The sequence below is a fragment of the Doryrhamphus excisus genome, chromosome 18 (genome assembly GCF_030265055.1).
Source record: "Doryrhamphus excisus isolate RoL2022-K1 chromosome 18, RoL_Dexc_1.0, whole genome shotgun sequence".
In the NCBI taxonomy this organism is placed as follows: Eukaryota; Metazoa; Chordata; class Actinopteri; order Syngnathiformes; family Syngnathidae; genus Doryrhamphus; species Doryrhamphus excisus.
Window position 1 is genome coordinate 13,339,561 of NC_080483.1, and position 22,111 is coordinate 13,361,671.

Sequence of the window (22,111 nt, forward strand, 5' to 3'; positions counted from 1 at the left end):
ACAATAAATGATGATAATGATAGGGCAGATGTCCTTTCCAGTTAATAAAAAATTATAATAAATGGGTTTAGGAAGTATTTTAAAAGATTTTTACAACTTAAGTGAATGAGTCTCTCATTTTTCTTATCCTCCTTATGAGAAAAATATGTAAACATTTTCAAAAAAGGAGTCAATGCCTTACTGCACGTCACTACACATTGATGCCGAACTATGAGAAACTGCTCTGTGTAATTCAGGGAAGGATTGAACAGCAATAAGAAACATTCCAAAATGAGCCTGAACTCTAAATTAACCAAAAGTACTTTGTGTTGGTTTGTGCATTCATATGCTTGCAGGCTACTTTCTAGATGTTTTTATCCTGGGGTTAGGGGGGAAAGTCCTCTACTCTAACCAAAATAAAAACATGCAACGTTTAATTGAAAACAATGAAAAAAAATGTCTACTTTGTGGTTGATGGGGAATGATGTAAGAATTCAATAGATAAGGAGGACCAACTGAAACTAAAAATACAGACTTTCCTCCCTGAAGTCAGGATTGCCTAAAAAAGCGTGGGCAGAACGCAGGAAAGCACATTTTTTAAGCATGAAAAAGAGAAGAGTTCTTTTGATATCAAGTAACAATTTAGCGATCTGGACTGCATGTCTAGCTTCCTCACATCTTGGCCTTTTAAAAATGACTAAGATTGGAGCAGAGCAAAAAAAAATGCATCACATGTGTGCAGGCAGTCTAGTCCTAAATAAAAGTGAAATGCCAAGCGTAAACACTGTGGAGTCACAGCTGAAACAGCAATGCGCCCCCCCCCCCCCCCCCCTGCATGAACCCCCACCCCACCGAAAAAAAAAAAAAAGAATCCTCTGCCTCCACCTGCACTAGGTCAGTCACCCTGGCGCTGAAGGCCTTCAGCGGGGAAAAGGGCTTTTCAAACCTCCTTTGATTTATTCACTATTTGGCTAACCCTGCTCTGAACTTGCCCCGGGAGATTTCTAACCATTTTAGTCCTCCTCTTCCAGCGTATTTGAGCGACGTGCCTCCCCGACCTACTTCCATCCCTACAGGCTTGGTCCCGGCTCGCTTTCGCAACGGCTCGGTCCGAGAATGAGAAACAGGCCCTTGAGGAAGACTCTCCACGGCCCCCCCTCTCCTCCTCCTCCTCACCCAGTGAGGGTCACCTACTGATCACAATGTGTATCCCTATGGAGGGGGGGGGGGGGGGGGGGGCTGACTGGATTCAAGAGTGCAGGAGTTGGCCCAGATTAAACATCCTCTTGGTTGACAGCTTTTTCCTTTCTTGCCGTTTTGCATTCATTCATTCATTTTCTACCGCTTTTCCTCACGAGGATCGCGGGGGGTTCTGGTGCCTATTCCAGCTGTCTTTGGGCGAGAAGCGGGGTACACCCTGGACTGGTGGCCAGCCAATCACAGGGCACATATAGACAAACAACCATTCACACTCACATTCATACCTATGGACAATTTGGAGTTGCCAATTAACCTAGCATGTTTTTGGAATGTGGGAGGAAACCGGAGTACTCGGAGAAAACCCATGCATGCACGGGGAAAACATGCAAACTCCACACAGAGATGGCCAAGGGTGGAATTGAACCCTGGTCTGTACGCTAACCACTCGTCCGCCGTGCCGCTTTGCATAAATTGCACTAAATTAGGAAATGTATTTTACGGCTTCTGAGGAAGTAGCCAAACTCGTAACAAACATGCGTCTTATACTGACAATGCTAATATAGGGGTGTTATATTTTACAACAAAGACTCAGTTCTCCCACCCTGTTGTAAATGTCACACCAGACACTGGCACTTTCACACATCTAATTGTCTATTGTGGGTTCTGTGTAGCCTCCAGCCATACATTTACTTCACCATATGTGGTCCAACGTTGCAGAGAAAACATCAGGCCAGTGTGTCCCAACACAACCAGTGATCCTTATACTGGTTGCCTCACACTACTGTGAAGCATCCCAGGTTGATGAGGCCATCGCATCATCATTTTGATGATTATTAAATCACTAGTATGCTATTATTGCTGCTGTACTGATTGTAAATATTTAAACCCAGTGCGTTTGATGTTTGGCACACACACTTTCATTGATCTTTGACTTGATCTAATTGTACTAGTTAAGGGGAACAAGTAGAAATTAGGTCAAAATAGGATAATGCTAAAGCTGACTCAGATCTGTCTCAGGCAGTGCGGACATCATTCATTGACTTTTCAAAAATTTGGCTATTGTAGTGCATGAGATGAAGTTGGGACTTGGAGGAAGAAAACCACACCAAACAGATCTTGGACCATCCGGAATGGCAATGACAAAGTCTTGACCAATACGTTCAACGACCATTACGTTCCAAGTGAATGCCAGCTGATTATTTTGACAGCAGATCACATTCTCGTCTGTCAATCCAAAAACTGCTGCAGATGAATCTACAGTGTCTTTTTTCCATTGAAACAAAAAATTTTGGTGTCTAGAACTGCATTTTATTATCTTGACTTGATGCAAATACAAATAAAAGGAAGTTAAAAAAAAACATCAAACATAAAATTGAAGTGTCACAGGTACGCACCTATGCAAGGCATCACTCACATTGTACACAAACACACATCCCCTGACATTCAAGAAGGTGCCCACAGTGAACCCTACGTCCAAATTTTGTTCTACCTGCATATTCAAGCACCTTGCAAATGTCTCTTCCGTCTGTGTGATGTCATCTCCAGCACCTCGAAATGTCTTTAGGTCCATATTCCCTTATTTAAGAGGTGCCAGGGTAGAATTGAACCAGCATTAAGGTTCATGTCCGCCCTTTGAATGTGTTCATGCAGGTATAACTCCCTGTAAACTTGTGGATTTCTTCAAGTGCAACTTGTGGCATGAAGCTAGAAGAGAAAGACCACGGATTTATGATGAGAACATTCAATAAAACAAAACGTGCTACATGGGATGTGATATATCACCTTTTAAGAACGACCAGAGCATGCATGGTCCAAGGCAGGTACAGAAACGCCACATCTGCTCGGACAGCATCCACAGTCTTCTGGGCAACGACTTCAGGCTTGAGAGGTGGAAACAGTTGAGGGAATCTAATAAGGGAAACGACAAAGCGGGTTAGGACAAAAAGGCAACCAATCAGACAAATATGATAAGAGCTATAGCTCATTTCCTGTGTGCAGATAAGCAGAATACAAGGCATGGATGGCTCAATCATCACATCATAACATGTACTTGAGTACATTCGATTTGCACAAAGGAGCAAGTTGAGTGTCTCAGTTTGAGACGGTCCTGATTAATCCAGCCAATGAGAGTTTATATAAAAACAAACAATGCAGTTAGTATTAAGAAAGGTTGAATTTAATGCATGCCAAGTTTCTTTGATATGGCATAACACTATCGATTTTTCAGACACTAAAAAAATGACTTTGGATGAGTTAGTTATACCAACAGGTATAGTTGTTTCCAACAGGTAGTACAAATCAATTCAATTCAACATTTGTAAACTTCAATAGCATATACGTATATGAGTATAGGCAGGCTTACTGTTGTGTTTACAGTACTTCTATTGTGGAAGAATACCGCACACTCAAAGAAGTGCCAAATATATTGACCATAACAAAGCATGACTGACAAAGTCAACACTACAAAGTTTTATCTAGGTCAAGACAATTGAGGAGAAAAAAAACAACATTTAAAACGGTGCTGAACATCTTTTTTGAAGGAGATATTTGGTTTGTGGTACAAATTCTCACCTGACTCTCATGCCTTGGAACATTTCGGTGTTGGTGTGGAAGGGGAGTACTGTCGTGCAGCCAACGCCAGGACAGTCCAGCAGGCCCAGCGTCAAGCTCTCCATGAAGGCTAGCGATGACGCCTTGGAGGTGCAGTAGTCTATGGCCCCAGGGATGGGAGACTGGGACAGGATGGAGTTGATGCAAACGACATGGCCGTGCTGCAGCTCCAGCATGCGGGGAAGAAAGGCCTTTGTGGTCTGGGAGAAGAATAAAGGCAGGGTAACCGGGGTATGAAAAAAACAGGCGAATAAAATATAGTTGCTAAAACTGAAACTGTGGATTATTTTGCCATTTCCATTCAGGGAATGGTTGCACATTTAAGTCTTATTAGCGCCATTTTGAATAATAATGCAATGCCTCCAACAGTATAATGTGGCCGTTCTCAGCCGTTACAATAAATATCATTGATTTTTTTTGATGATAACAATCATAAATGGAAGAAGAAAATGTAATGATGACAAAATAAGGCACATTCCACTAAACATATCTCCATGAACAATTGTTCCATATATACCCCCCCACTTGTATCAAAATTAAATCAAAGGTTGAACAACCTCCTGAAATAAAGACGGAAGAAACGACTTTGTGAAAGTAGGCCTGGCAAAATAATGGAACGAACCTCGTCACCTCAAACTTCTGTATGTGACAAAAAATGAAAAAAAATAAAAATTAAAATAAAAAAATAAAACAAACCAAAAAAAAATCTTAAACTATATTAGGAAAGCAGGAAGTGAACAAATGTAACAGTTACTGATTGTAAAAGTACCAGATGGAGGGGTAGGATTTAATAAGCTTTGCTTCTTCCTACTCCTTTTGGACATGTGGAACTGTGAACTGATTATGTGATGCATTCAATTGTAATCTGATGCATGTTCACATGAAATAAAAACATTACCATTACCATTACCAGTACCAACTTTCTGGAGATGACACCCGCTGCTTACCCAAAACTGGCCCATCGTATTGATGTGCTGCGATTTCAGAAGGGCGTCGTCGTCGCTGTCCATCAGACTCTTGCCATGGACCACAGCTGCGTTGTTCACGAGTATTGTAACATCTCCCACCTGAACCCCGGAAAGAGAGAGAACGAAAAAGACAAAACATTGGCAAATGCGCTGCATGTCTGCTTTCATGAGATAATGCACATTCGCTGCACCAGAGCTGTCATCAACATTCTCCGCTCTTACTTCGAGATTTCAGTTGAAGTATAAATCTATACGCCAGATGGGAGATGGAGCAGTTCAGAGCCAACATGCTTCAAGGCTGGAGAAGGGAAAAAAAAAAACAAAAAAAACTGCAGTACCTTTTCTCGAACAACCTTGGCTTGCTTGTAAACCTCCTCCCGATTTGCCACGTCACACAGGAAGTAATGGCATTCTGTTCCCGAGTGAGAGATCTCTTCAGCCGTCTCTTTGAGGCATTTCTCTGTTCGGCCCCACAAGATCACCTGCCGTAAAAGTGAAGTGTTAAAATAACACAGGAATAAATATATACATTTACACACTGCAGGAGGGAAATAACACACCCAAACAGATTTGTCAGCTGTCAACTGTACGTCGAAGCAGTAGGTAGCACATTTTAGTCATTCAGAATGATCAAGAAAGACCATCACGGAACAGACCCACAAACAACCAGAGCAAAAAAATCTATCAATACAATCAAAACATAATTAACATCCACACAGTGTTGGGTTGGGAAATCCGAACTTGCACACGACACGGATCACAGGGTGCAATGTAACAATGTAATACATAAGGCATGCCCACACAAAACTATACAAAGAAGAAGAACATATGTAAAACGTTGATGATGCAGTGGAATGACTTCTGCGAGTCACATTGGAGTATTAATTAATTACTTAATTCATTTTGTACCGCTTATTCTCATGACTGTCTTTGGGCGAGAGGCGGGGTACACCTTGAACTGGTTGCCAGCCAATCACAGGGCACATATAGACAAACAACCATTCACACTCACATTCATACCTATGGACAATTTGGAGTCGCCAATTAACCGAGCATGTTTTTGGAATGTGGGAGGAAACCGGAGTACCCGGAGAAAACCCACGCATGCACGGGGGAGAACATGCAAACTCCACACAGAGATGCCCAAGCGGAGAATCCAACCCAGGTCTTTTGACTGTGGCTTACATGCTAACCACTCGGTCACCCTGAGGCCTCATTCGAAATGTACTGAAATTCAAATACATTTATGAGTACACATCTCATTGCTAGGCCGAGTTTTTAGTTCTTGGTGATCAAAAACCTGACAACTGATAATGTCAATGAAAAGTGAGCATTGTTAACTTTGTAAAGCTGGCATTTTTAAGCTCTTGCATTGATCTCATGAGACGTGTACGGGTGCACCTAGAACATAAATGTCTAAAAGTAAAATCAAGGCATATAAGTTGGATCAGCTCTCCACTTTAATATAGGCGGAATGTGGAGAACATGCAAACTCCACACAGAGATGGCCGATCTGGGATTGAACCTAGGTCTCCTAGCTGTGAGGTCTGCATGCTAACCACTCAACCACCGTGCAGCACATTGGAGTATATGACCAATAAATATCAGGAGAATGTCAACCGCAATGTTCAGATATCACATTGACTTTTCCGCAGCAGTACCCAACTGGTAACCACAAGACGGGTCAGTCCGATTTTCCCACTTTGGAAGCCGTTTCCAAAAAAAACAGTTTCAGGGCCCCTAGTACACCAAGCTTGAAATCGTTCCCGTGTGGACAGACCCTTACCAGAACCAACCAAAGCGATATTAACTGACTTGTTGACTTGTTGCATAGTGACAATCGCTGTCAATACAACAGAGAAGGAGAAATCAGATGTCCTTTCAGGCGTTTTCCTGCCTCCATAACAGCTTTGACACCGTTTCCAAAACTGCCAGGTCGACTTTGACCATCACGCCGCTTAACAACATCAGCAGATACATCAAACCCAAAATGACTCAAGTGATAGTCATGTAGTTTTTGCCTAAGCCTTGACCAATGACCAATGGCAAATCAGAACAATACTGGTCCGATCCTTCTGCTTTTTGGACTCGGAAGTAAAAGTGTAACGGAAAGCCCACTATTGTTGTGGTCATGACCTGAAGACTGTGAGAAGATCAGGTGCAAACAATACAGAAAACACATGTAACGCAATGCTTAGTCATTGCAACAAAACACTGTATGCATTGCACAATATTTCTGGCACAGAGATCTCAGTGAACTGCGCAGATAAGCAACACTCTTTTCATTGAGAGAACAGAGAGGCCATTTTCAGTCTGACAAATAGTTTTGAGCGAGATTAAAGGCTTGTGTGTGCAGTGGGGGTGGGTTTGCCGCTGTGTGAATGAACTGTCTCTTCATCCACCCCAAGACCAAATGAAGAGCCAGTCATCTGAGCCAGAACACAGACCGGGTGGAGGTGGGGTGTGAGGCTGGGGGAGGTGTACCAGTGATTGGGCAATTAGATCTGTCAGTCTCCGGGGTCAGGGAAAGGTAATGATATCAACGGGTGAGCCCTCCTCATCTCTCCAAACACAAATTCTCAAAGAGATTACACGGCCTTTTGAGCAGATGAGCCCTGTCATTTCTGGTCAGGAAGTCTCAAAATGTGTGCAAAGTGCTGAGGGTGCAAGTGTTTCCATTTGGCCGCTTGCCCGTGACTCGGGCTAATATATCTGAACGGAAGATGCGGTGGAGAGAAACTGGCTAAAAACATTTGTATGCATAAATATTGGCCCGTGGACCAGTTAGTGTGTTGTTTAAATATGGATTTACACACAGAGAAAATTGTCTTATACTCTTAAAAGGACAAATAAGCAAGATCACGTGTATGTTGCAACAACTTTTATTTATTTATTTATTTATTTTATTTTTTATTTATTTATCTATTTATTTATGTATATAACAAATTTTATTTAATTAATTTTGTATTTATTAAAACTGGGATCCATGGAGGCATAATATTAAAGATTATTGTAATACTTTCCTGTCATGTATTTTATTGTAAAACGACTTATTTATTTTTTAATTTATTCATCTATTTATTTATTTATATAACAAATTTTATTTAATTAATTTTGTATTTATTAAAACTAGGATCCATGGAGGCATATTATTAAAGATTATTGTAATACTTTCCTGTCATGTATTTTATTGTAAAACTACTAAAAATGCATAGTTAATCAATTATATAGAATAGATAGTGTATTAAAGGTGTCAACCAACTTTTTCCACTTCTAATACCATGAAAATCGGACGATACAAATCCGATATCAGAACAAATCATATATACATTTAACTTATATCGTAGTGTGGAATTTAAGAATCAAGTGATATTACTCAGCAACAGTAGATACTGTATGAGAATAACCGGCCCATTTACTTTGTTATGCATCGCAGATATAGTATTATATAGTATTTATTTGCAAGCTCTAGGTTTTTTCTTGTCATCTGGCAGGAGTATATCATGTGATATGAAATATGTGATGAGGTTGGTTGTACGTATTAAACTTCCCTGGTTCTGTGCCACCATGAGAAACACGTTTTGCAACCAGACTGCAATGTTTTTCTCGGACAAAAAAAATAAAAATAAAAATAAAAATACCGCCATAGGCCTGGCATCACTACTGCTCTTTGCTACTTTGTTAACACATTATCACACGCTGATGGGATCACATGATCATTTCTAGAAAGATGTACCAGAATTGATTGCTTGTATTGCATTATAAATTGCAATATCGGAGATTTTAAATGCAGGCCCATATAATCTGATACCAATATCCAATATCGATATCGGATCAGCACACGCCTAATTGCAGAGATATCACTCAAAACAAGTGCTGGAGCCTATCCCAGCTGTCTTTGGGGCGGGAGGCGGGGTACATCCTGGACTGGTCGCCAGCCAATCACAGGGCACATATAGACAAACAACCATTCACACTCACATTCATACCTATGGACAATCTGGAGTCGCCAATTAACCTAGCATGTTTTTGGAATGAGATGGCCTAAGGTGGGATTGAACTTGTGTCTCCTAGCTGTTAGGTCTGTGCGCTAACCACTCCACCACCGTGCAGCCCACTAAAGAATAAACATTCACCAAAATTTCAGCTCTATCTGGGCTGATACTTACAGCGACAATACATACCTAGGATAACTGAGATAAAAGGTTGTTAAACAAACATACAAAGAAGGTGCAATAATATGCCTTAAAAAACTGCTAGTTTGTCTGCCAATGAGTCCAGTGAGCAGGTTGAGAAGCGAGTCTTTGCAAGGCCAACCACATTGTTGGGCGAAGATTGAAATTGGATAGTACCGGCAGTAATCCTCTGCTAACTTATTGAGCATTGATTGGGATTCTTGTTTACTTCGTTTGCAAGGCCGTTTGAGATAAGCACAAGACAGGTCCTGATGAATAAGTGAAAGCTTTTAATGGGATTGTAGTTTCGCAAACAAAGCTGACCAAAAAAAAAAAAAACTCATTAAAGTGTCAGCACTCCCACCGCGCTCACCTGCTCAAAACGACATTTGAATCATTAAAGTTTATCAGTCGTCACAACACACAAAGACCCTCTGAGCAAACAAGGATTAGCCAAATTGAATGGAAATAATAAGAAAGCACTTTGAATTAACCCTGCACAACCCCACCATTATTCTTCTTTGCAGAGAGCCGCTGGCTTGCATGTTTACATATTTCATGATGAAATAAGTCACCCGAGTACACACATGACATTTCCTATGGTAGCACAGGCAACATATTTGACCAATAAATCGATTTCTTATCTATTTCAATTGGCCTATGTAGTTTTTTATACAAGCCTGTGCTGAATTTAAAATGGTAACCCATTTTATATCATTATATCGTGATACATCCTAAAAATACGGTATGTGTTAAGGTCCATATTGCCCAAACCAAGTATTTTTACACCCAATGAAATCATTCAGAACTTGCAAACTCAACGTGCATGCTGTAAAATTAAGCATAATAATAATAATAATAAAGCAAAAAAATAGCAACATTAATGAAAATACATATAAAAGCCAGTAAAAACATATTGTAGTATTCTACATTGGTCACTGGGTGTCAGTAAGTGTTCAGTGAGACAAGCACCAGACAGCAGGCACAATAACAACGTAATGATATTAATAATTATAACAATAATAACAATAGGGGATTACGTATGTCTCAAGCCTGGGACGGCTTGGTGTCTTCCCAGTGGAACGGGAAGAGGTGGCCAGAGACCAGGAAGTCTGAGCTTCCCTCCTGAGACTGCTGCCCCCACAACCGGGACCCAAATTAGCAGAAGAAACTGGATGGATGGATGGATAACAACAACACAAACTACTGTTGCGGCCATTACCCACAACAAGCTAAAACTCAACTCTATCTGTAATGCTCTGTGATTGGCCAGTTACACATAGCGACCGCCCCTCCGTCGACCAACTCTACAGGCTGCAGGCAGGTGGCAAATTGAAAATGGCTCGCATGCCGTTGCTCACTGCCTCCCCTTAATTATGTTTTTTAATTATGTCACCTTTATGAATCTAAAGATACTTAAAACATAACATACGCGGTGCATTTAACAAGACAGCACTTGTAAATGATGTAAATAATTACATATTAAAGCCGTACAGATCACACACATACACAACACACATATAGCAACTTCTCATCAATCCATGGTCAGATGAAAGCCCCACCCATGTCTGCTTAAACCACGCCCACTTCCGGCTTATGCCACGGTAGTACAGATTATTTAAATGGGTGAACAGATACATACAGATAGCGGTGTGCTCCATTTACATAACTTCCTGTCCTCCACACGGAACACATTTACTGTGACACACATGGGCACAAGTTTTATTTATGTCTTAAATAGCTTACTTGCTTTTATTGTATATACTATATTAGGTAATTACCTAATAAATTAGGTAAAATTTATTTAGAATATCGTAAATAAGAACTTACAAGGAAGGATTTGTACTTGCTCATGCAAAAAACAGGGCTTGGAATTTGCATACACAACTTCCTGCACAAAGGTTGCGATTTTTTTATTTTTTTTAAACTTTGCATGAGAATGTGCGCACCTCTACGCCAACTTTGATGCTTGTGTACGAACATTTTGTACGAGACAGGGGGAAGTGGCGGTGCAGATGGTCCGCATAGAGCCGCATTATCATAAACACCCAAACCTGCTGTGTGTGTTTCCTTAGTGAGCTGTTACGCCTACCACTTTATGCACAATGTTCATATGTCATGTTTCCATCAAGGTGTGTACCAAGTATTCAATTTGCTGAATAAGCTATAAATAGCACGGTGACACTGGTACGTAATGCTGCACAATGGATGCACTGGTACTACTGGAAGATTACGTAAATGGTAGGACCAGGATGGAGAGACGTTTTAGGGACCACAGAGATTTCCTGGCCCATGCTGATGATGATGACTGGCTAATAAGTCGATTTAGATTCCTGAGAGCAATGTGCTGCTTTGGTGTCCAGTGGTGTGGGCTCGGGTTCGCCCTCGCTCCCACCAGTAGCAGATGTGCTCCGACGATACCATGCCGCTTTGTTCTTGGTCTCCACCTTGAGATCAGACCACTTCTTTTTAATGGCATAGTTTTTTGGGTTTTTTTTCGTGACGCCGCTGTGACCACCAAACAAAATTTCCTTTCTGGCCTCCACCTCACCCACAAAAACCTCTATTTCAGTCTCTGAAGTTTCTTTTTTTGCGTTTCTTTTCTCTGCCATGATCGAATGTAAAATGCCAATGATCAGCAGCCATATTTATATATGCAAATACCTTCATGAGGTACTGACCATTCATGGTAAAATTTGGGTGTGTCGAGGGTGCAAACTTGTAGGTGGAGTGTGATTTATCCAGGGAAATTCCATGCAGGTGTGCATACCATGATTTTATACATCAGTTTTTTTGGCGTACACCATTTTACGCGCACTTTTAGTATGATTTATAAATGAGTCCACAGGTCTGGAAACCAGTTTCCAAAGGTTTTTTAACTTCCAAAATGATTCTGTTGACACACAGTTTGCAATTAAATGTCATTTTCAGCCACATATTAGCTGCACCTTTCAAAGTCTAAGAAAAAAGTGGTGGCTTGAACACAGGAAATTCGACTATAGACCAGGCGTAAGATACGAAAGTCGTCAGTTTACCGAGAAAAACAACTTGAAACATCCAAAGTCTCAGATGTAACCAAAAAGTAACTAAGGGAGTTCTCTTTTTAAATGTACTATTTCACCAGACTAGTTTTTCTAGTTCATATTTGCTTTCCTATTTCTCGCCTTTTACGCTGATGATTCCAAATCAAATATCAGGTAAGAGCGTCTGGGTGACTTCAGAACGCCCCCTTTTTTCCTTAAAATTTCACACCCACCCCACTCAGGGGAAGGAGGGGCGGCACACAGAGGGGGCAGCAGGAGTTCAGGAGGCAGTCGCCTGCCGCTGTCTAATTACTGCAGAGACAGCAAGGTCAGTTGCAGGGCAATACCCAGCTGGGAGTGGTGTGCTTCCCGCCTCTGGTACAACACACACACACACACACATACACACACACACAAACCTGTTGTCAGCACTGTGCTTGGCTTCATCTTCCGGCCATGTGAAAAAGATTTTAGACTACTGAGAGGTCCCTTTTAAAAAAGCTTTACTTTGATAACTACGAATGTTTTCAAGCTTTTTTTTTTTGCAGCACCAAACCTAAAAAGGTTGGCTCTCTTGCTCAAATCGCATCTCGTAGGATTCATTCATCAACTCCCTGCGCTGTGGAAGTCTGCGGAAGAGGAAAAAGGAAATTCTGGCTGACAATCACAAAGGGGTTCAAACCGGGGAGGGGGGGTGGGCGCCGGTTCACATCAGAGGTTAGCCTCATTCAAAATTGCCCCGCTGTTTCCTCTTAGCATCCACACAGGCAGGAGGTAGTTGTCGTGCACATTAGCGCAGGTGTTGTTTTCAATGCCTTCACACCTTAGTGGCAGCCAACACTGAAGCACTGAAAAGCGTGGCAAACCTCCTTTGTTGTGCAGCTGCACACTCAAAACGTCTTTTAAAACTCACTGACGACTTTTTTTTTTTGGTCTTTTTCAATAAATGGACACCTAAAAAAAGATGCGGCGCCCGTGTCGCGCATGCACACTTAATTACAACCAGCAGGTCTTTCTGAGAATGTGCCGTCATTTTTCCATTTTTCGCCGCAACGCCATGATGAATCCCATCTGATGCGAAATAACAGAGCCGAGCTGTATTAACACATTAGTGCTAAAGGGACACGTGTGGCTCATGAGGCACTCGACTGTGTAATGTTCACCCGCTGGACTGCCAGATCAACTGGGAAGGATGATCATGATGATGATGATGAAGGGGAGGAGGCCTCTGGAGTGGCAGCTCCTTGGAGGGGTTGAAAAAAACACTTTGCATATTGATTTAAATATGACATCCAATTGGATATCCTTATATTATACATCATGGAGAGTATCATCATGTAAATTTCCCCACTGAGGGACGAATAAACGTATATCTAATCTAATCTAATCAGTGTTTTCCACAGGACTGCAATCTATTTGTGGCAATTGGCTGGGGTGTGTTCCAATTTGCATAATTGACATTATGCAAAACATGCATATACTGTAAGGACTACAACTAACAATTATTAATTTAAAGCTTGTTGTTTTAATTAAGGTCCACGTCCAGGGGTCTGCAACCTGCGGCTCTTATCCTTCTGTTTTGGTTCAAGCTGCTCAACTACATCATCTCTCCCGATGCCACGTGAGCTTTAAAAGCTATGTATCAAAGTGTTTTCTGGTGAGTCAACACTGTGATGCTGCTCGACTATTTCGCTAGTTAGCGTCCTTTGTCGCTAATTAACAATAGCAACTGAAGTGACATGGAAATTGGCATTAGAACGGGAACTAATCAATGTACTACAACACTTTCATTGGGAATTCTGATCCAAAATTGGTGGAGAAGGCTTAAGATAAGGTTTAAGAAACATGAGTAATTACCAGGGCTGCATGATGGTCGAGTGGTTTGCGTACAGGCCTCACAGCTCGGAGACCTAAGTTCGATTCCACCATCTCTGTGTGGCGTTTGTATTTTCTCCCCGTGCATGTGTGTGTTTTCTCCGGGTACTCCGGTTTCCTCCCACATTCCAAAAACATGCTAGGTTAATTGGCCACTCCAAATTGTCCATAGGTATGAATGTGAGTGTGAATGGTTGTTTGTCTTTATGTGCCCTGTGATTGGCTGGCGACCAGTCCAGGGTCTGGGATGCCAGGTGGCAACAGGTGTGACTACGCCAAAAAAGGAATGTGACAATACGCTTAAGGAAACAACATACAGTATGTTGCATTAAATTCAATTTAGGTTTTGTGGCTCCAAATTGATTTTAATTTGGTAGAAACGGCCACCAAATGGCTCTTTGTTGCTACAGTAAAGGTTGCTGACCTCTTCCCCAAATGGACAGAATCAATATGAACCAAACAGTTAGTGATTTGGTCCACAACATATCAGAAATCACATGATATCAGAAACATATCAGACTTTTACAAAGTCAAAGCAGTGAACATGTAGCAGCACATCTATTTGTGGCGATCCAAATGTATTTGTGGCAGGCCAAAATAAAAATAAGAATGTAGAGTATATGACATGCATTGATAAAGGAAGTCACCGTTCACTCTTAGTTATGATTTTTAGATGATAACAATTTGGATGCGGGCTGCACGGCGGTCGAGTGGTTAGCGCGCAGACCTCACAACTAGGAGACCAGGGTTCAATTCCAATCTCGGCCATCTCTGTGTGGAGTTTGCATGTTCTCCCCGTGCATGTGTGGGTTTTCTCCGGGTACTCCGGTTTCCTCTCACATTCCAAAAACATGCTAGGTTAATTAGCGACTCCAAATTGTCCATAGGTATGAATGTGAGTGTGAATGGTTGTTTGTCTATATGTGCCCTGTGATTGGCTGGCCACCAGTCCAGGGTGTACCCCGCCTCTCGCCCCAAGACAGCCGGGATAGGCTCCAGCATGTCCAACATGATAGAGTGAAAAGAAGTTCTCCTCCTATTGCGTGTGGAAGTGGTACGTTTTTGGCTGTTTTGTTTTGTCTTTGAGCTGCACGGCGGTTGAGTGGTTAGCGCGCAGACCTCACAGCTAGGCAACCCGAGTTCAATCCCACCCAGGGTGTACCCGGCCTCTCGCCCCAAGACAGCTGGGATAGGCTCCAGCACCCCCCGCGACCCTCGTGATGAAAAGCGGTAGAAAATAAACAATTTCGATGCCACTGCAATCGATTTCCAAACATCAACAGTATCAATTCCAACATCATGCTCAGAACTGTTCCGAATGTTTTGGTGGTTATGATAAATTAACTGATAAATTAATCAAATTAATCAAATTGGGGCAATAATATCACCATGAAGGCACAATTTCGGTCACAAATAATGGTGCACCTCCTCCATCTACTGTACCTCAGTCATGTCAGTGCTGATGTTTATCACATAAAAAGCCGCCCCCAGATGCTGACCTTAGCGTGACCCCTGTTGTTGTGTAATACCCCAATGCTAAATATTGGTGTCTGCTGTCTGGCTGCAGGGGTCACGACCCCCGCTTTTTCTCACTCAGCAGCGCAAAGCAGACATGACTTGAGCAAGGTGCGCAGAGGGAAAGGACGTCGCCCCCACAAAAAGGGCAACAAGTGTCTTCTTTTTTTTTTTTTGTCTTACCTTCTTGGCTCCCTGCTTGGCAAACTCTTTGGCCAGGTGTCTCCCGATACCGCGTCCCCCTCCGGTGATCAACACCACCTCCTCGGTCAGCTGCTTCCGTCTGCTCGGCGTCAGCCACGACAACGCGGACCGGACCACGTAGAAGAGCATTTGAACCGGGAAGAGGAGCACTCGACAAGCGCTCTTCAGCTCCATAGTAATGTTTGTGCAAAGTTTTTTTTTTTTTTTTAAAGCACGACTTGCTGCGAAACAGTCTCACCTGCCTGCAGGCTGCAGCTTCGCACCTTCAAACCAGCTTGATTAAAAACGCGTCAGGAGTTCCAGGACGTGTCTTTCTTTTGCATGCATGGTGGCTCATTCTTCCACAAGTCATGGAGAACCATTCCGGGCCATTGCGGTCATCTTGTATGCGCTCCGCAAGTCGCTGTGCGCCGCTTTTATACGCGCGCCTCCCGCACACATGGAAGCTTGTGGAGGAGCCAAGGGCAGGCTTGCAGAGGAGGTGGGGGTATTAATCCTGATTGACACGTTCACTGCTGGGGATGGACGTGTGGGCCCTTCGACCACGCCCCCTTTCACATCTCCGCGACCCCTCCCCCTTCAAAAATGTGGTCGTGGCCCCCCCCTCCCCCAAGGGGGTCTGTGTGAGCCAGGTGGGAGTTCACCTTGTTTGCAATTTGGCGGTTCTTAAACTCCTTGGCAAACAATGAGCACCGCTAACAACCACATTAAATAATGTTGTTATTGTTGTTGCTGCACTTTTATCAACTAAAGCTTAATTACCGAGGTGAGCGAGGCAAACAAATCATCAGCCACACACAATGGATAAACCAATCAAGTCAAATCAACACAAACACCCACCTGCTGGCCATTTCATTAGGTACACACATTGAGCTGCAATTCCAGAGCTGCATGGCTAATTAATGGCGGGGTCACCCTTTTTGCCATGCCACTGGCCAGCTAGACATTTCAGGTATCATAGTAACGTATTGCTATGATGTGATTAATGGTCTCAATAAAAGAATAAATTCTGGCTCTGCCACTACTGATGTCCATACATCCATTTTCTATTCTATTATTCCATTTTTTTATTCTATGAGGGCATTAGGGGCTTGAGGGAGGAATGAAGCAGGAAGTTAAATTCTGCTGGCTAAATGCGAAACGAATGGGTGTGCTACATCCTATGGAAGCCCGCGTCCGCCACTGAAAAAAAAAATTACCCAATGGTAAATCGAAATAATGAGATAAAAAGTCAAAATAACGAGATAAAAAGTCAAAATAACGAGATAAGAAAGTCGAAATTATGAGATAGAAAGTCATCATAATGAGATAAAAAGTCAAAATTTTGAGATAGTCGAAATTAGGATTTAAAAAGTCAAAATAATGAGATAAAAAGTTGAAATAACAAGATAAAAAGTCAAAATTTTGAGATAAGAGAGTCAAAATTATGAGACAGAAAGTCATAATAATGAGATAAAAAGTTGAAATTCTGAGATAGAAAGTTGAAATTATCAGATAAAAAGTCAAAATAATGAGATAAAAAGTCGAAATAACGAGACAAAAAGTTGAAATAACAAGATAAGTCAAAATTATGAGATAGAAAGTCATAATGAGATAAAAAGTCAAAATGCTAAGAAAGAAAGTCAAAATTATGAGAAAAAAATCGAAAATTTGAGATAAGAAAGTCGAAATGATGAAATAGAAAGTCATAATAATGAGATAAAAAGTGGAAATAATGAGATAGCTTTGTAGAAGAGTCACAGCAGGAGCTCTTCTCTCCTGTTCAGACATGGATTTTGAGTACATTGTGAAAAAGACGGCACCTGGGGCACATGTAGTTGGTATCAGTATAGTATAGTATTGGTATTGGTATAGTTGGTATCTCATAATTTCGACTTTCTTAGCTCAAAATTTCAACTTTTTATCTCGTAATTTCGATTTACCATTTTTCGGTCGCAGAAAGAGGCTTCCATAACATCCACTCACTAAGCTAAAGTACAAAAAAAAACCTTTGCACCTACTCATATACAAAATACTGCAAAACGGAAGTTGGATTACCTCAGGTTCTCAGGTTTGCACAGGTGCGATACTACAAGTGTACGCGTCTAATGGAGTTCGCAGAAGTCAATGCTGAGGTTGTTTGTGTGTATGCTCAGACACCAGCAGCAACATTGGTCTCCAAGATCCTCTATATGACTGGAGTGCTCACTGAAAGAAAAAAAAAAAAAAAGCTAGTCCAAGTTCCTCGATAGCAGGAGCGGTCTGCTGTTTTTAAAGACCTACTACAAAAACAGTAGTCAGAAATCCTTTATATGATAAGAGCACTGTTTTTAAGGACATATTTCCCCCCCCCAAAATTAACTTGTTACAGGTCATGACATGAAATGAGTGCTGTTTTTGATCATCAAAACTGTATGTGACTTTGGAGTTTTCTTCTATGTATTTAGTTGTACGTCTAATTGCACTATGCAAATAATGACAATAAAATCATTCAATCAACAAGAAAAGCACTTGGTACTACAGTATGTAGCGAGCGTTCATATGCACAAAGTGCAAAAAAAAAAAAAATCATATCAATGAGAGTAAATGAAATGAAAGACATGCTTACATTTAACCCCATGTAACCCACTTCTTAGCGTCATCATCATGAATCAAATAAAAAGAAAAACAATCATTGGTAGTCCATTATCATTTCTGCCACCACATATTATAACTTCAGAAAACATTATGTTGTGCTGATATGATTGTGTGTTTGTGTATATGTGTGTATTTCTGTGTGTGTTTGTGAAAAAAGGCCGACCACTCTAGGGAAGCTATACTAAACAAATCTTTGGAAACAAACAGACAAAATTCCCATCTGTGATTTTTGGCCCTGGGTGTTGTGATTGTGATGCAAAGTTTTTGTTACCTCTTTCTACTGGAGGCTCTTTGGACCTCCGCTGCAGATCTTCTCTTCATTATGGGCATTTGGGAGAGCTATTAAAAAACACAACAACAGTGGCGTGCAAGTGAGATCTGAAATATGAGATGATGCATTTGCCAAAACAAAACATAAATAAATAATAATCATGGATTCAGGCTAGAAGTGTGGAAATCCACAGCAGGGTTTACTTCTAAATACAGGGTATGCTATCACTGCCATCTACAGATCAGATGGGAAAGTTCAGATACCAGTACTGAGTTAAAAACCAACACCAGAAATTAAACACTACAGAAAGAACCCAAATGTAAGTATAAAAAGCTGCAAAAAGCAAAGTGCTGGGCTCTTCGTCTCAATTGTTCTCTGTGCCATATTTTCAGAAAGCTAATGACTGTTGGGGGTTGGACTTCTCCCTTTACTATTATTCTTATTTTATTTATAAAGTCCCCAAAACAAATATAGGCCAATATGTCGTATAAACTAAAATAAAGACACTACTTACAACTTAACAATATGTTTCCAGCAGTCAAGTGTTGTTTAAAAAAAAAAAAATAGCTGCCTACATCAAAACAATAGGCCAAGGGTGTCCAAAGTGCAGCCTGAGGGCTATTTGCTGCTCACAGCTGTTTTTTATTGGCTCATATCCCATTCTAAAAATGTTATGAATAATTTAATATAATATAATAAAAGGGCTGCATGGTGCTCGAGTGGTTAGCACGCAGGCCTCACAGCTAGGAGACCCGAGTTCAATTCCACCCTTTGTGGAGTTTGTATGTTCTCCCCGTGCATGTGTGGGTTTTCTCCGGGTACTCCGGTTTCCTCCCACATTCCAAAAACATGCTAGGTTAATTAATTGGCGACTCCAAATTGTCCATAGGTATGAATGTGAGTGTGAATGGTTGTTTGTCTATATGTGCCCTGTGATTGGCTGGCCACCAGTCCAGGGTGTACCCTGCCTCTCGTCCGAAGACAGCTGGGATAGGCTCCAGCACCACCTGCGACTCTTGTGAGGATAAGCGGTAGAAAATGAATGAATGAATGAATAAAAGGGCTGCACGGTTACTGAGTGGTTAGAATGCAGGCCTCATAGCTAGACCCGAGTTCAATTCCACCCTCGGCCATCTCTGTGTGGAGTTTGTTTGTCTATATGTGCCCTGTGATTGGCTGGCCACCAGTCCAGGGTGTATCCCACCTCTCGCATGAAGACAGCTGGGATAGGCTCCAGCATGTAGCCACATTTTATTCTTTTTTGTTTAAAAGAAAGCCATTTATCTGCAGACTTACTTTAACAAAATTTGTGAGGCCGCATAACACAATGGTTGATGAAAACATTTATGTTAACAATGAGATTAAAAAAAAAAAAAAGAGTGGCAGTGGAAAGAAATGGAATGAAATCCCGGGCTTTCTAATCCACTTCCTAAATGAAGGATTGATTGCCTCTCATTGTGGAACATGATCTGCCGGCTCGTAGCCAAAGAGTCGTACACCACAGTGCTTTCTGTCAGCTCTCTTTTCCAAAAGCACACAAGCGGCCAAAAGTTATTTTGTCTGCAAAATAACAACACATGCTTCAAACAGCCTCCATGTTTCCCCTCACTAACCTCCCATGCCTACTAATTAGCCCCTGGGTGCAATGCTGACGTGACATGGAAACCACAGCGTGCCACTTCCTGTGTGGCACATCAGTTTTCACCCTCTTCAGCGTACTAACGGCACAGTATTTACAGGCTGTCAATCACGGGTCAAAGCTGTAACGCATAAGTAAAAGGTCACTTCAGGGAATCGGAATCATTAGCATAGAATACAATAAGTGAAATATGCAAAAAAAATAGTAATTTTAAATATCCTGTTACTTACGGATTGGTGGCGTAACCTCTGGGACGTAATGGCACGGCAAAAAGAAGTTGGTGTCAAGTCGATTCACAGGCAACACGGTTCCACTCTGGCCTCAAACGTAATCCAACACCACCAACAAAGTTTGCTACAGTAGAAAAAAAGTGTTATTGAACTTGCTAACTTGCCCGATATCGGTTCTGGGTGGTTGACATAAGAGTCTCTCAATACTGACGGCTCGGCTGGCATGGCCGCTAATCTGGAGGGCGTGTTGCCATCGCCCCGGCACTGAGCTGGCAGGGATCTCTGACAACTTGTGAGTTAATTCCGTGATTCCAGACAGAATGGCTTTGATGGGATGGGTTAGATTTAGAAGGATATCTGAATGAGGTCCCAGGAGTTGGTTGTGGATGCACAACACTTCCTGGGAGTCCATGTTGTTTGACCAGATTGTTCTGTTAGGAATGGATTCATCGTTGTGGGCTGAACACCAAAATGCAGACTCCTCCACATTATTATTTATTATTTATTATTATACAGGAGCCAGGCAACGACATTACGTTGGCAATTTCACTGCTGTGTTATTGTGCAATGACAATAAAAAAAAGTCTATTTATGTCTATCTATCTATCTTAGGAAGTAAAATATGTCCATTTTTTGATGCTTTAAAATGTCCATACTTGACCATAAAAATGTCCTAATGTTAAGCTGGGTCCAGATACTTTGAAAAGTTTCAAGAATGAATGCTCGAATAGATGTCCTGAGGGGTGTTGAATATTATAATCTTTAAAACATACATTATGATACCTCCAGTGAGTGTTCTCCATCATTAAACATATTTGTTCTTGGCTAGATCAATAAACCTGGGGAAAAAAGTTGCCAGAGGACACGATCTGTGGAATAAACACTCAATACATTGCACTGTATTGCAGTAAGGAAGGACATTTAGGAAATCAAACAATGCACAACGATGAGCCAATTCAAGAAACAATACAAGCAGTTGATGTTTGCTAAATACAAGGATGAAGAGTCTTGAACCAGTCATGATGTGCTATATATATCACTATATTGACACTTACTATGGTACCCATTATGTCATTGTATGCTCATATCACCTCGCTTGGTACGTGACAAAAAATTAAGAAATTTAAAAAATTCAAAAAAAAAACTTAAACTGTATTATGGAAAGCAGGAAGTGAACAAATGTAACGATTTAGGATTTAATAAGCTTTGCTTCTTCCTACTCCTTTTGGACATGTGGAACTGTGAACTGATTATGTGATGCATTCAATTGTAATCTGATGCATGTTCAAAATGAAATAAAACCATTACCATATAATTTCTATCACACACACATGGAAAACTTCTGCTTTCCTTTTGGGTGTTTGTCGTATTCATGGAAAATAGCACCCCACTGCTCTGTTTGAGCAGCTAACCACTTTCTGGTGCGGGCCCTCTGTACTCGTCATCCAGGTAAAAGAGCGAGTGCTGGGGTAAATACAAGCCAATATAATCTCCAGTGGGTGAGCAAACAGCCAGCAAACAGAGGTGACTTCTGGTGGGTGTCTTGTCTTGTTGTTTCAGCTCGTATCCACTTTTGCCAAACATAAACGTACATTTGCTTAAGACAGCCATGCTAGTGTCACCAAACAAAAGTACTGGTGAAGAGTGAGAATGTGTGCTAATTGGTTTCCCTCTATCCACCTTCTATATTGGACTGTTCTCCAGCCAATCACAGGGCACATATAGACAAACAACCATTCACACTCACATTCATACCTATGGACAATTTGGAGTCACCAATTAACCTAGCATGTTTTTGGAATGTGG

The 22,111-nt window shown here is 41.4% G+C and overlaps 1 protein-coding gene across 1 annotated transcript; it reads right to left on the reverse strand.

The window, feature by feature from the left end:
• Positions 1–2,227: 2,227 nt before the first annotated feature.
• Positions 2,228–16,066, reverse strand: dhrs3b (dehydrogenase/reductase (SDR family) member 3b). Its single transcript, XM_058055714.1, has 6 exons — positions 15,529–16,066; positions 5,096–5,239; positions 4,737–4,856; positions 3,751–3,989; positions 2,962–3,087; positions 2,228–2,883 (listed from the first exon to the last, which is right to left on the reverse strand). The coding sequence occupies exons 1-6, from the start codon at positions 15,721–15,723 to the stop codon at positions 2,799–2,801; spliced, it is 909 nt and encodes a 302-aa protein (XP_057911697.1). The 5' UTR covers positions 15,724–16,066; the 3' UTR covers positions 2,228–2,798.
• Between the last annotated feature and the right edge of the window lie 6,045 nt (positions 16,067–22,111).

Coding starts and splice junctions, on each gene's coding strand:
- dhrs3b (XM_058055714.1), bottom strand. CDS start 15,723: ATGGAGCTGAAGAGCGCTTGTCGAGTGCTCCTCTTCCCGGTTCAAATG. Junction 5,240..15,528: donor CCAAGCAGGGAGCCAAGAAG/GTAAGACAAAAA, acceptor CTTTTACGGCAG/GTGATCTTGTGGGGCCGAAC. Junction 3,088..3,750: donor TTCCAAGGCATGAGAGTCAG/GTGAGAATTTGT, acceptor TTCCCTTATTAG/ATTCCCTCAACTGTTTCCAC.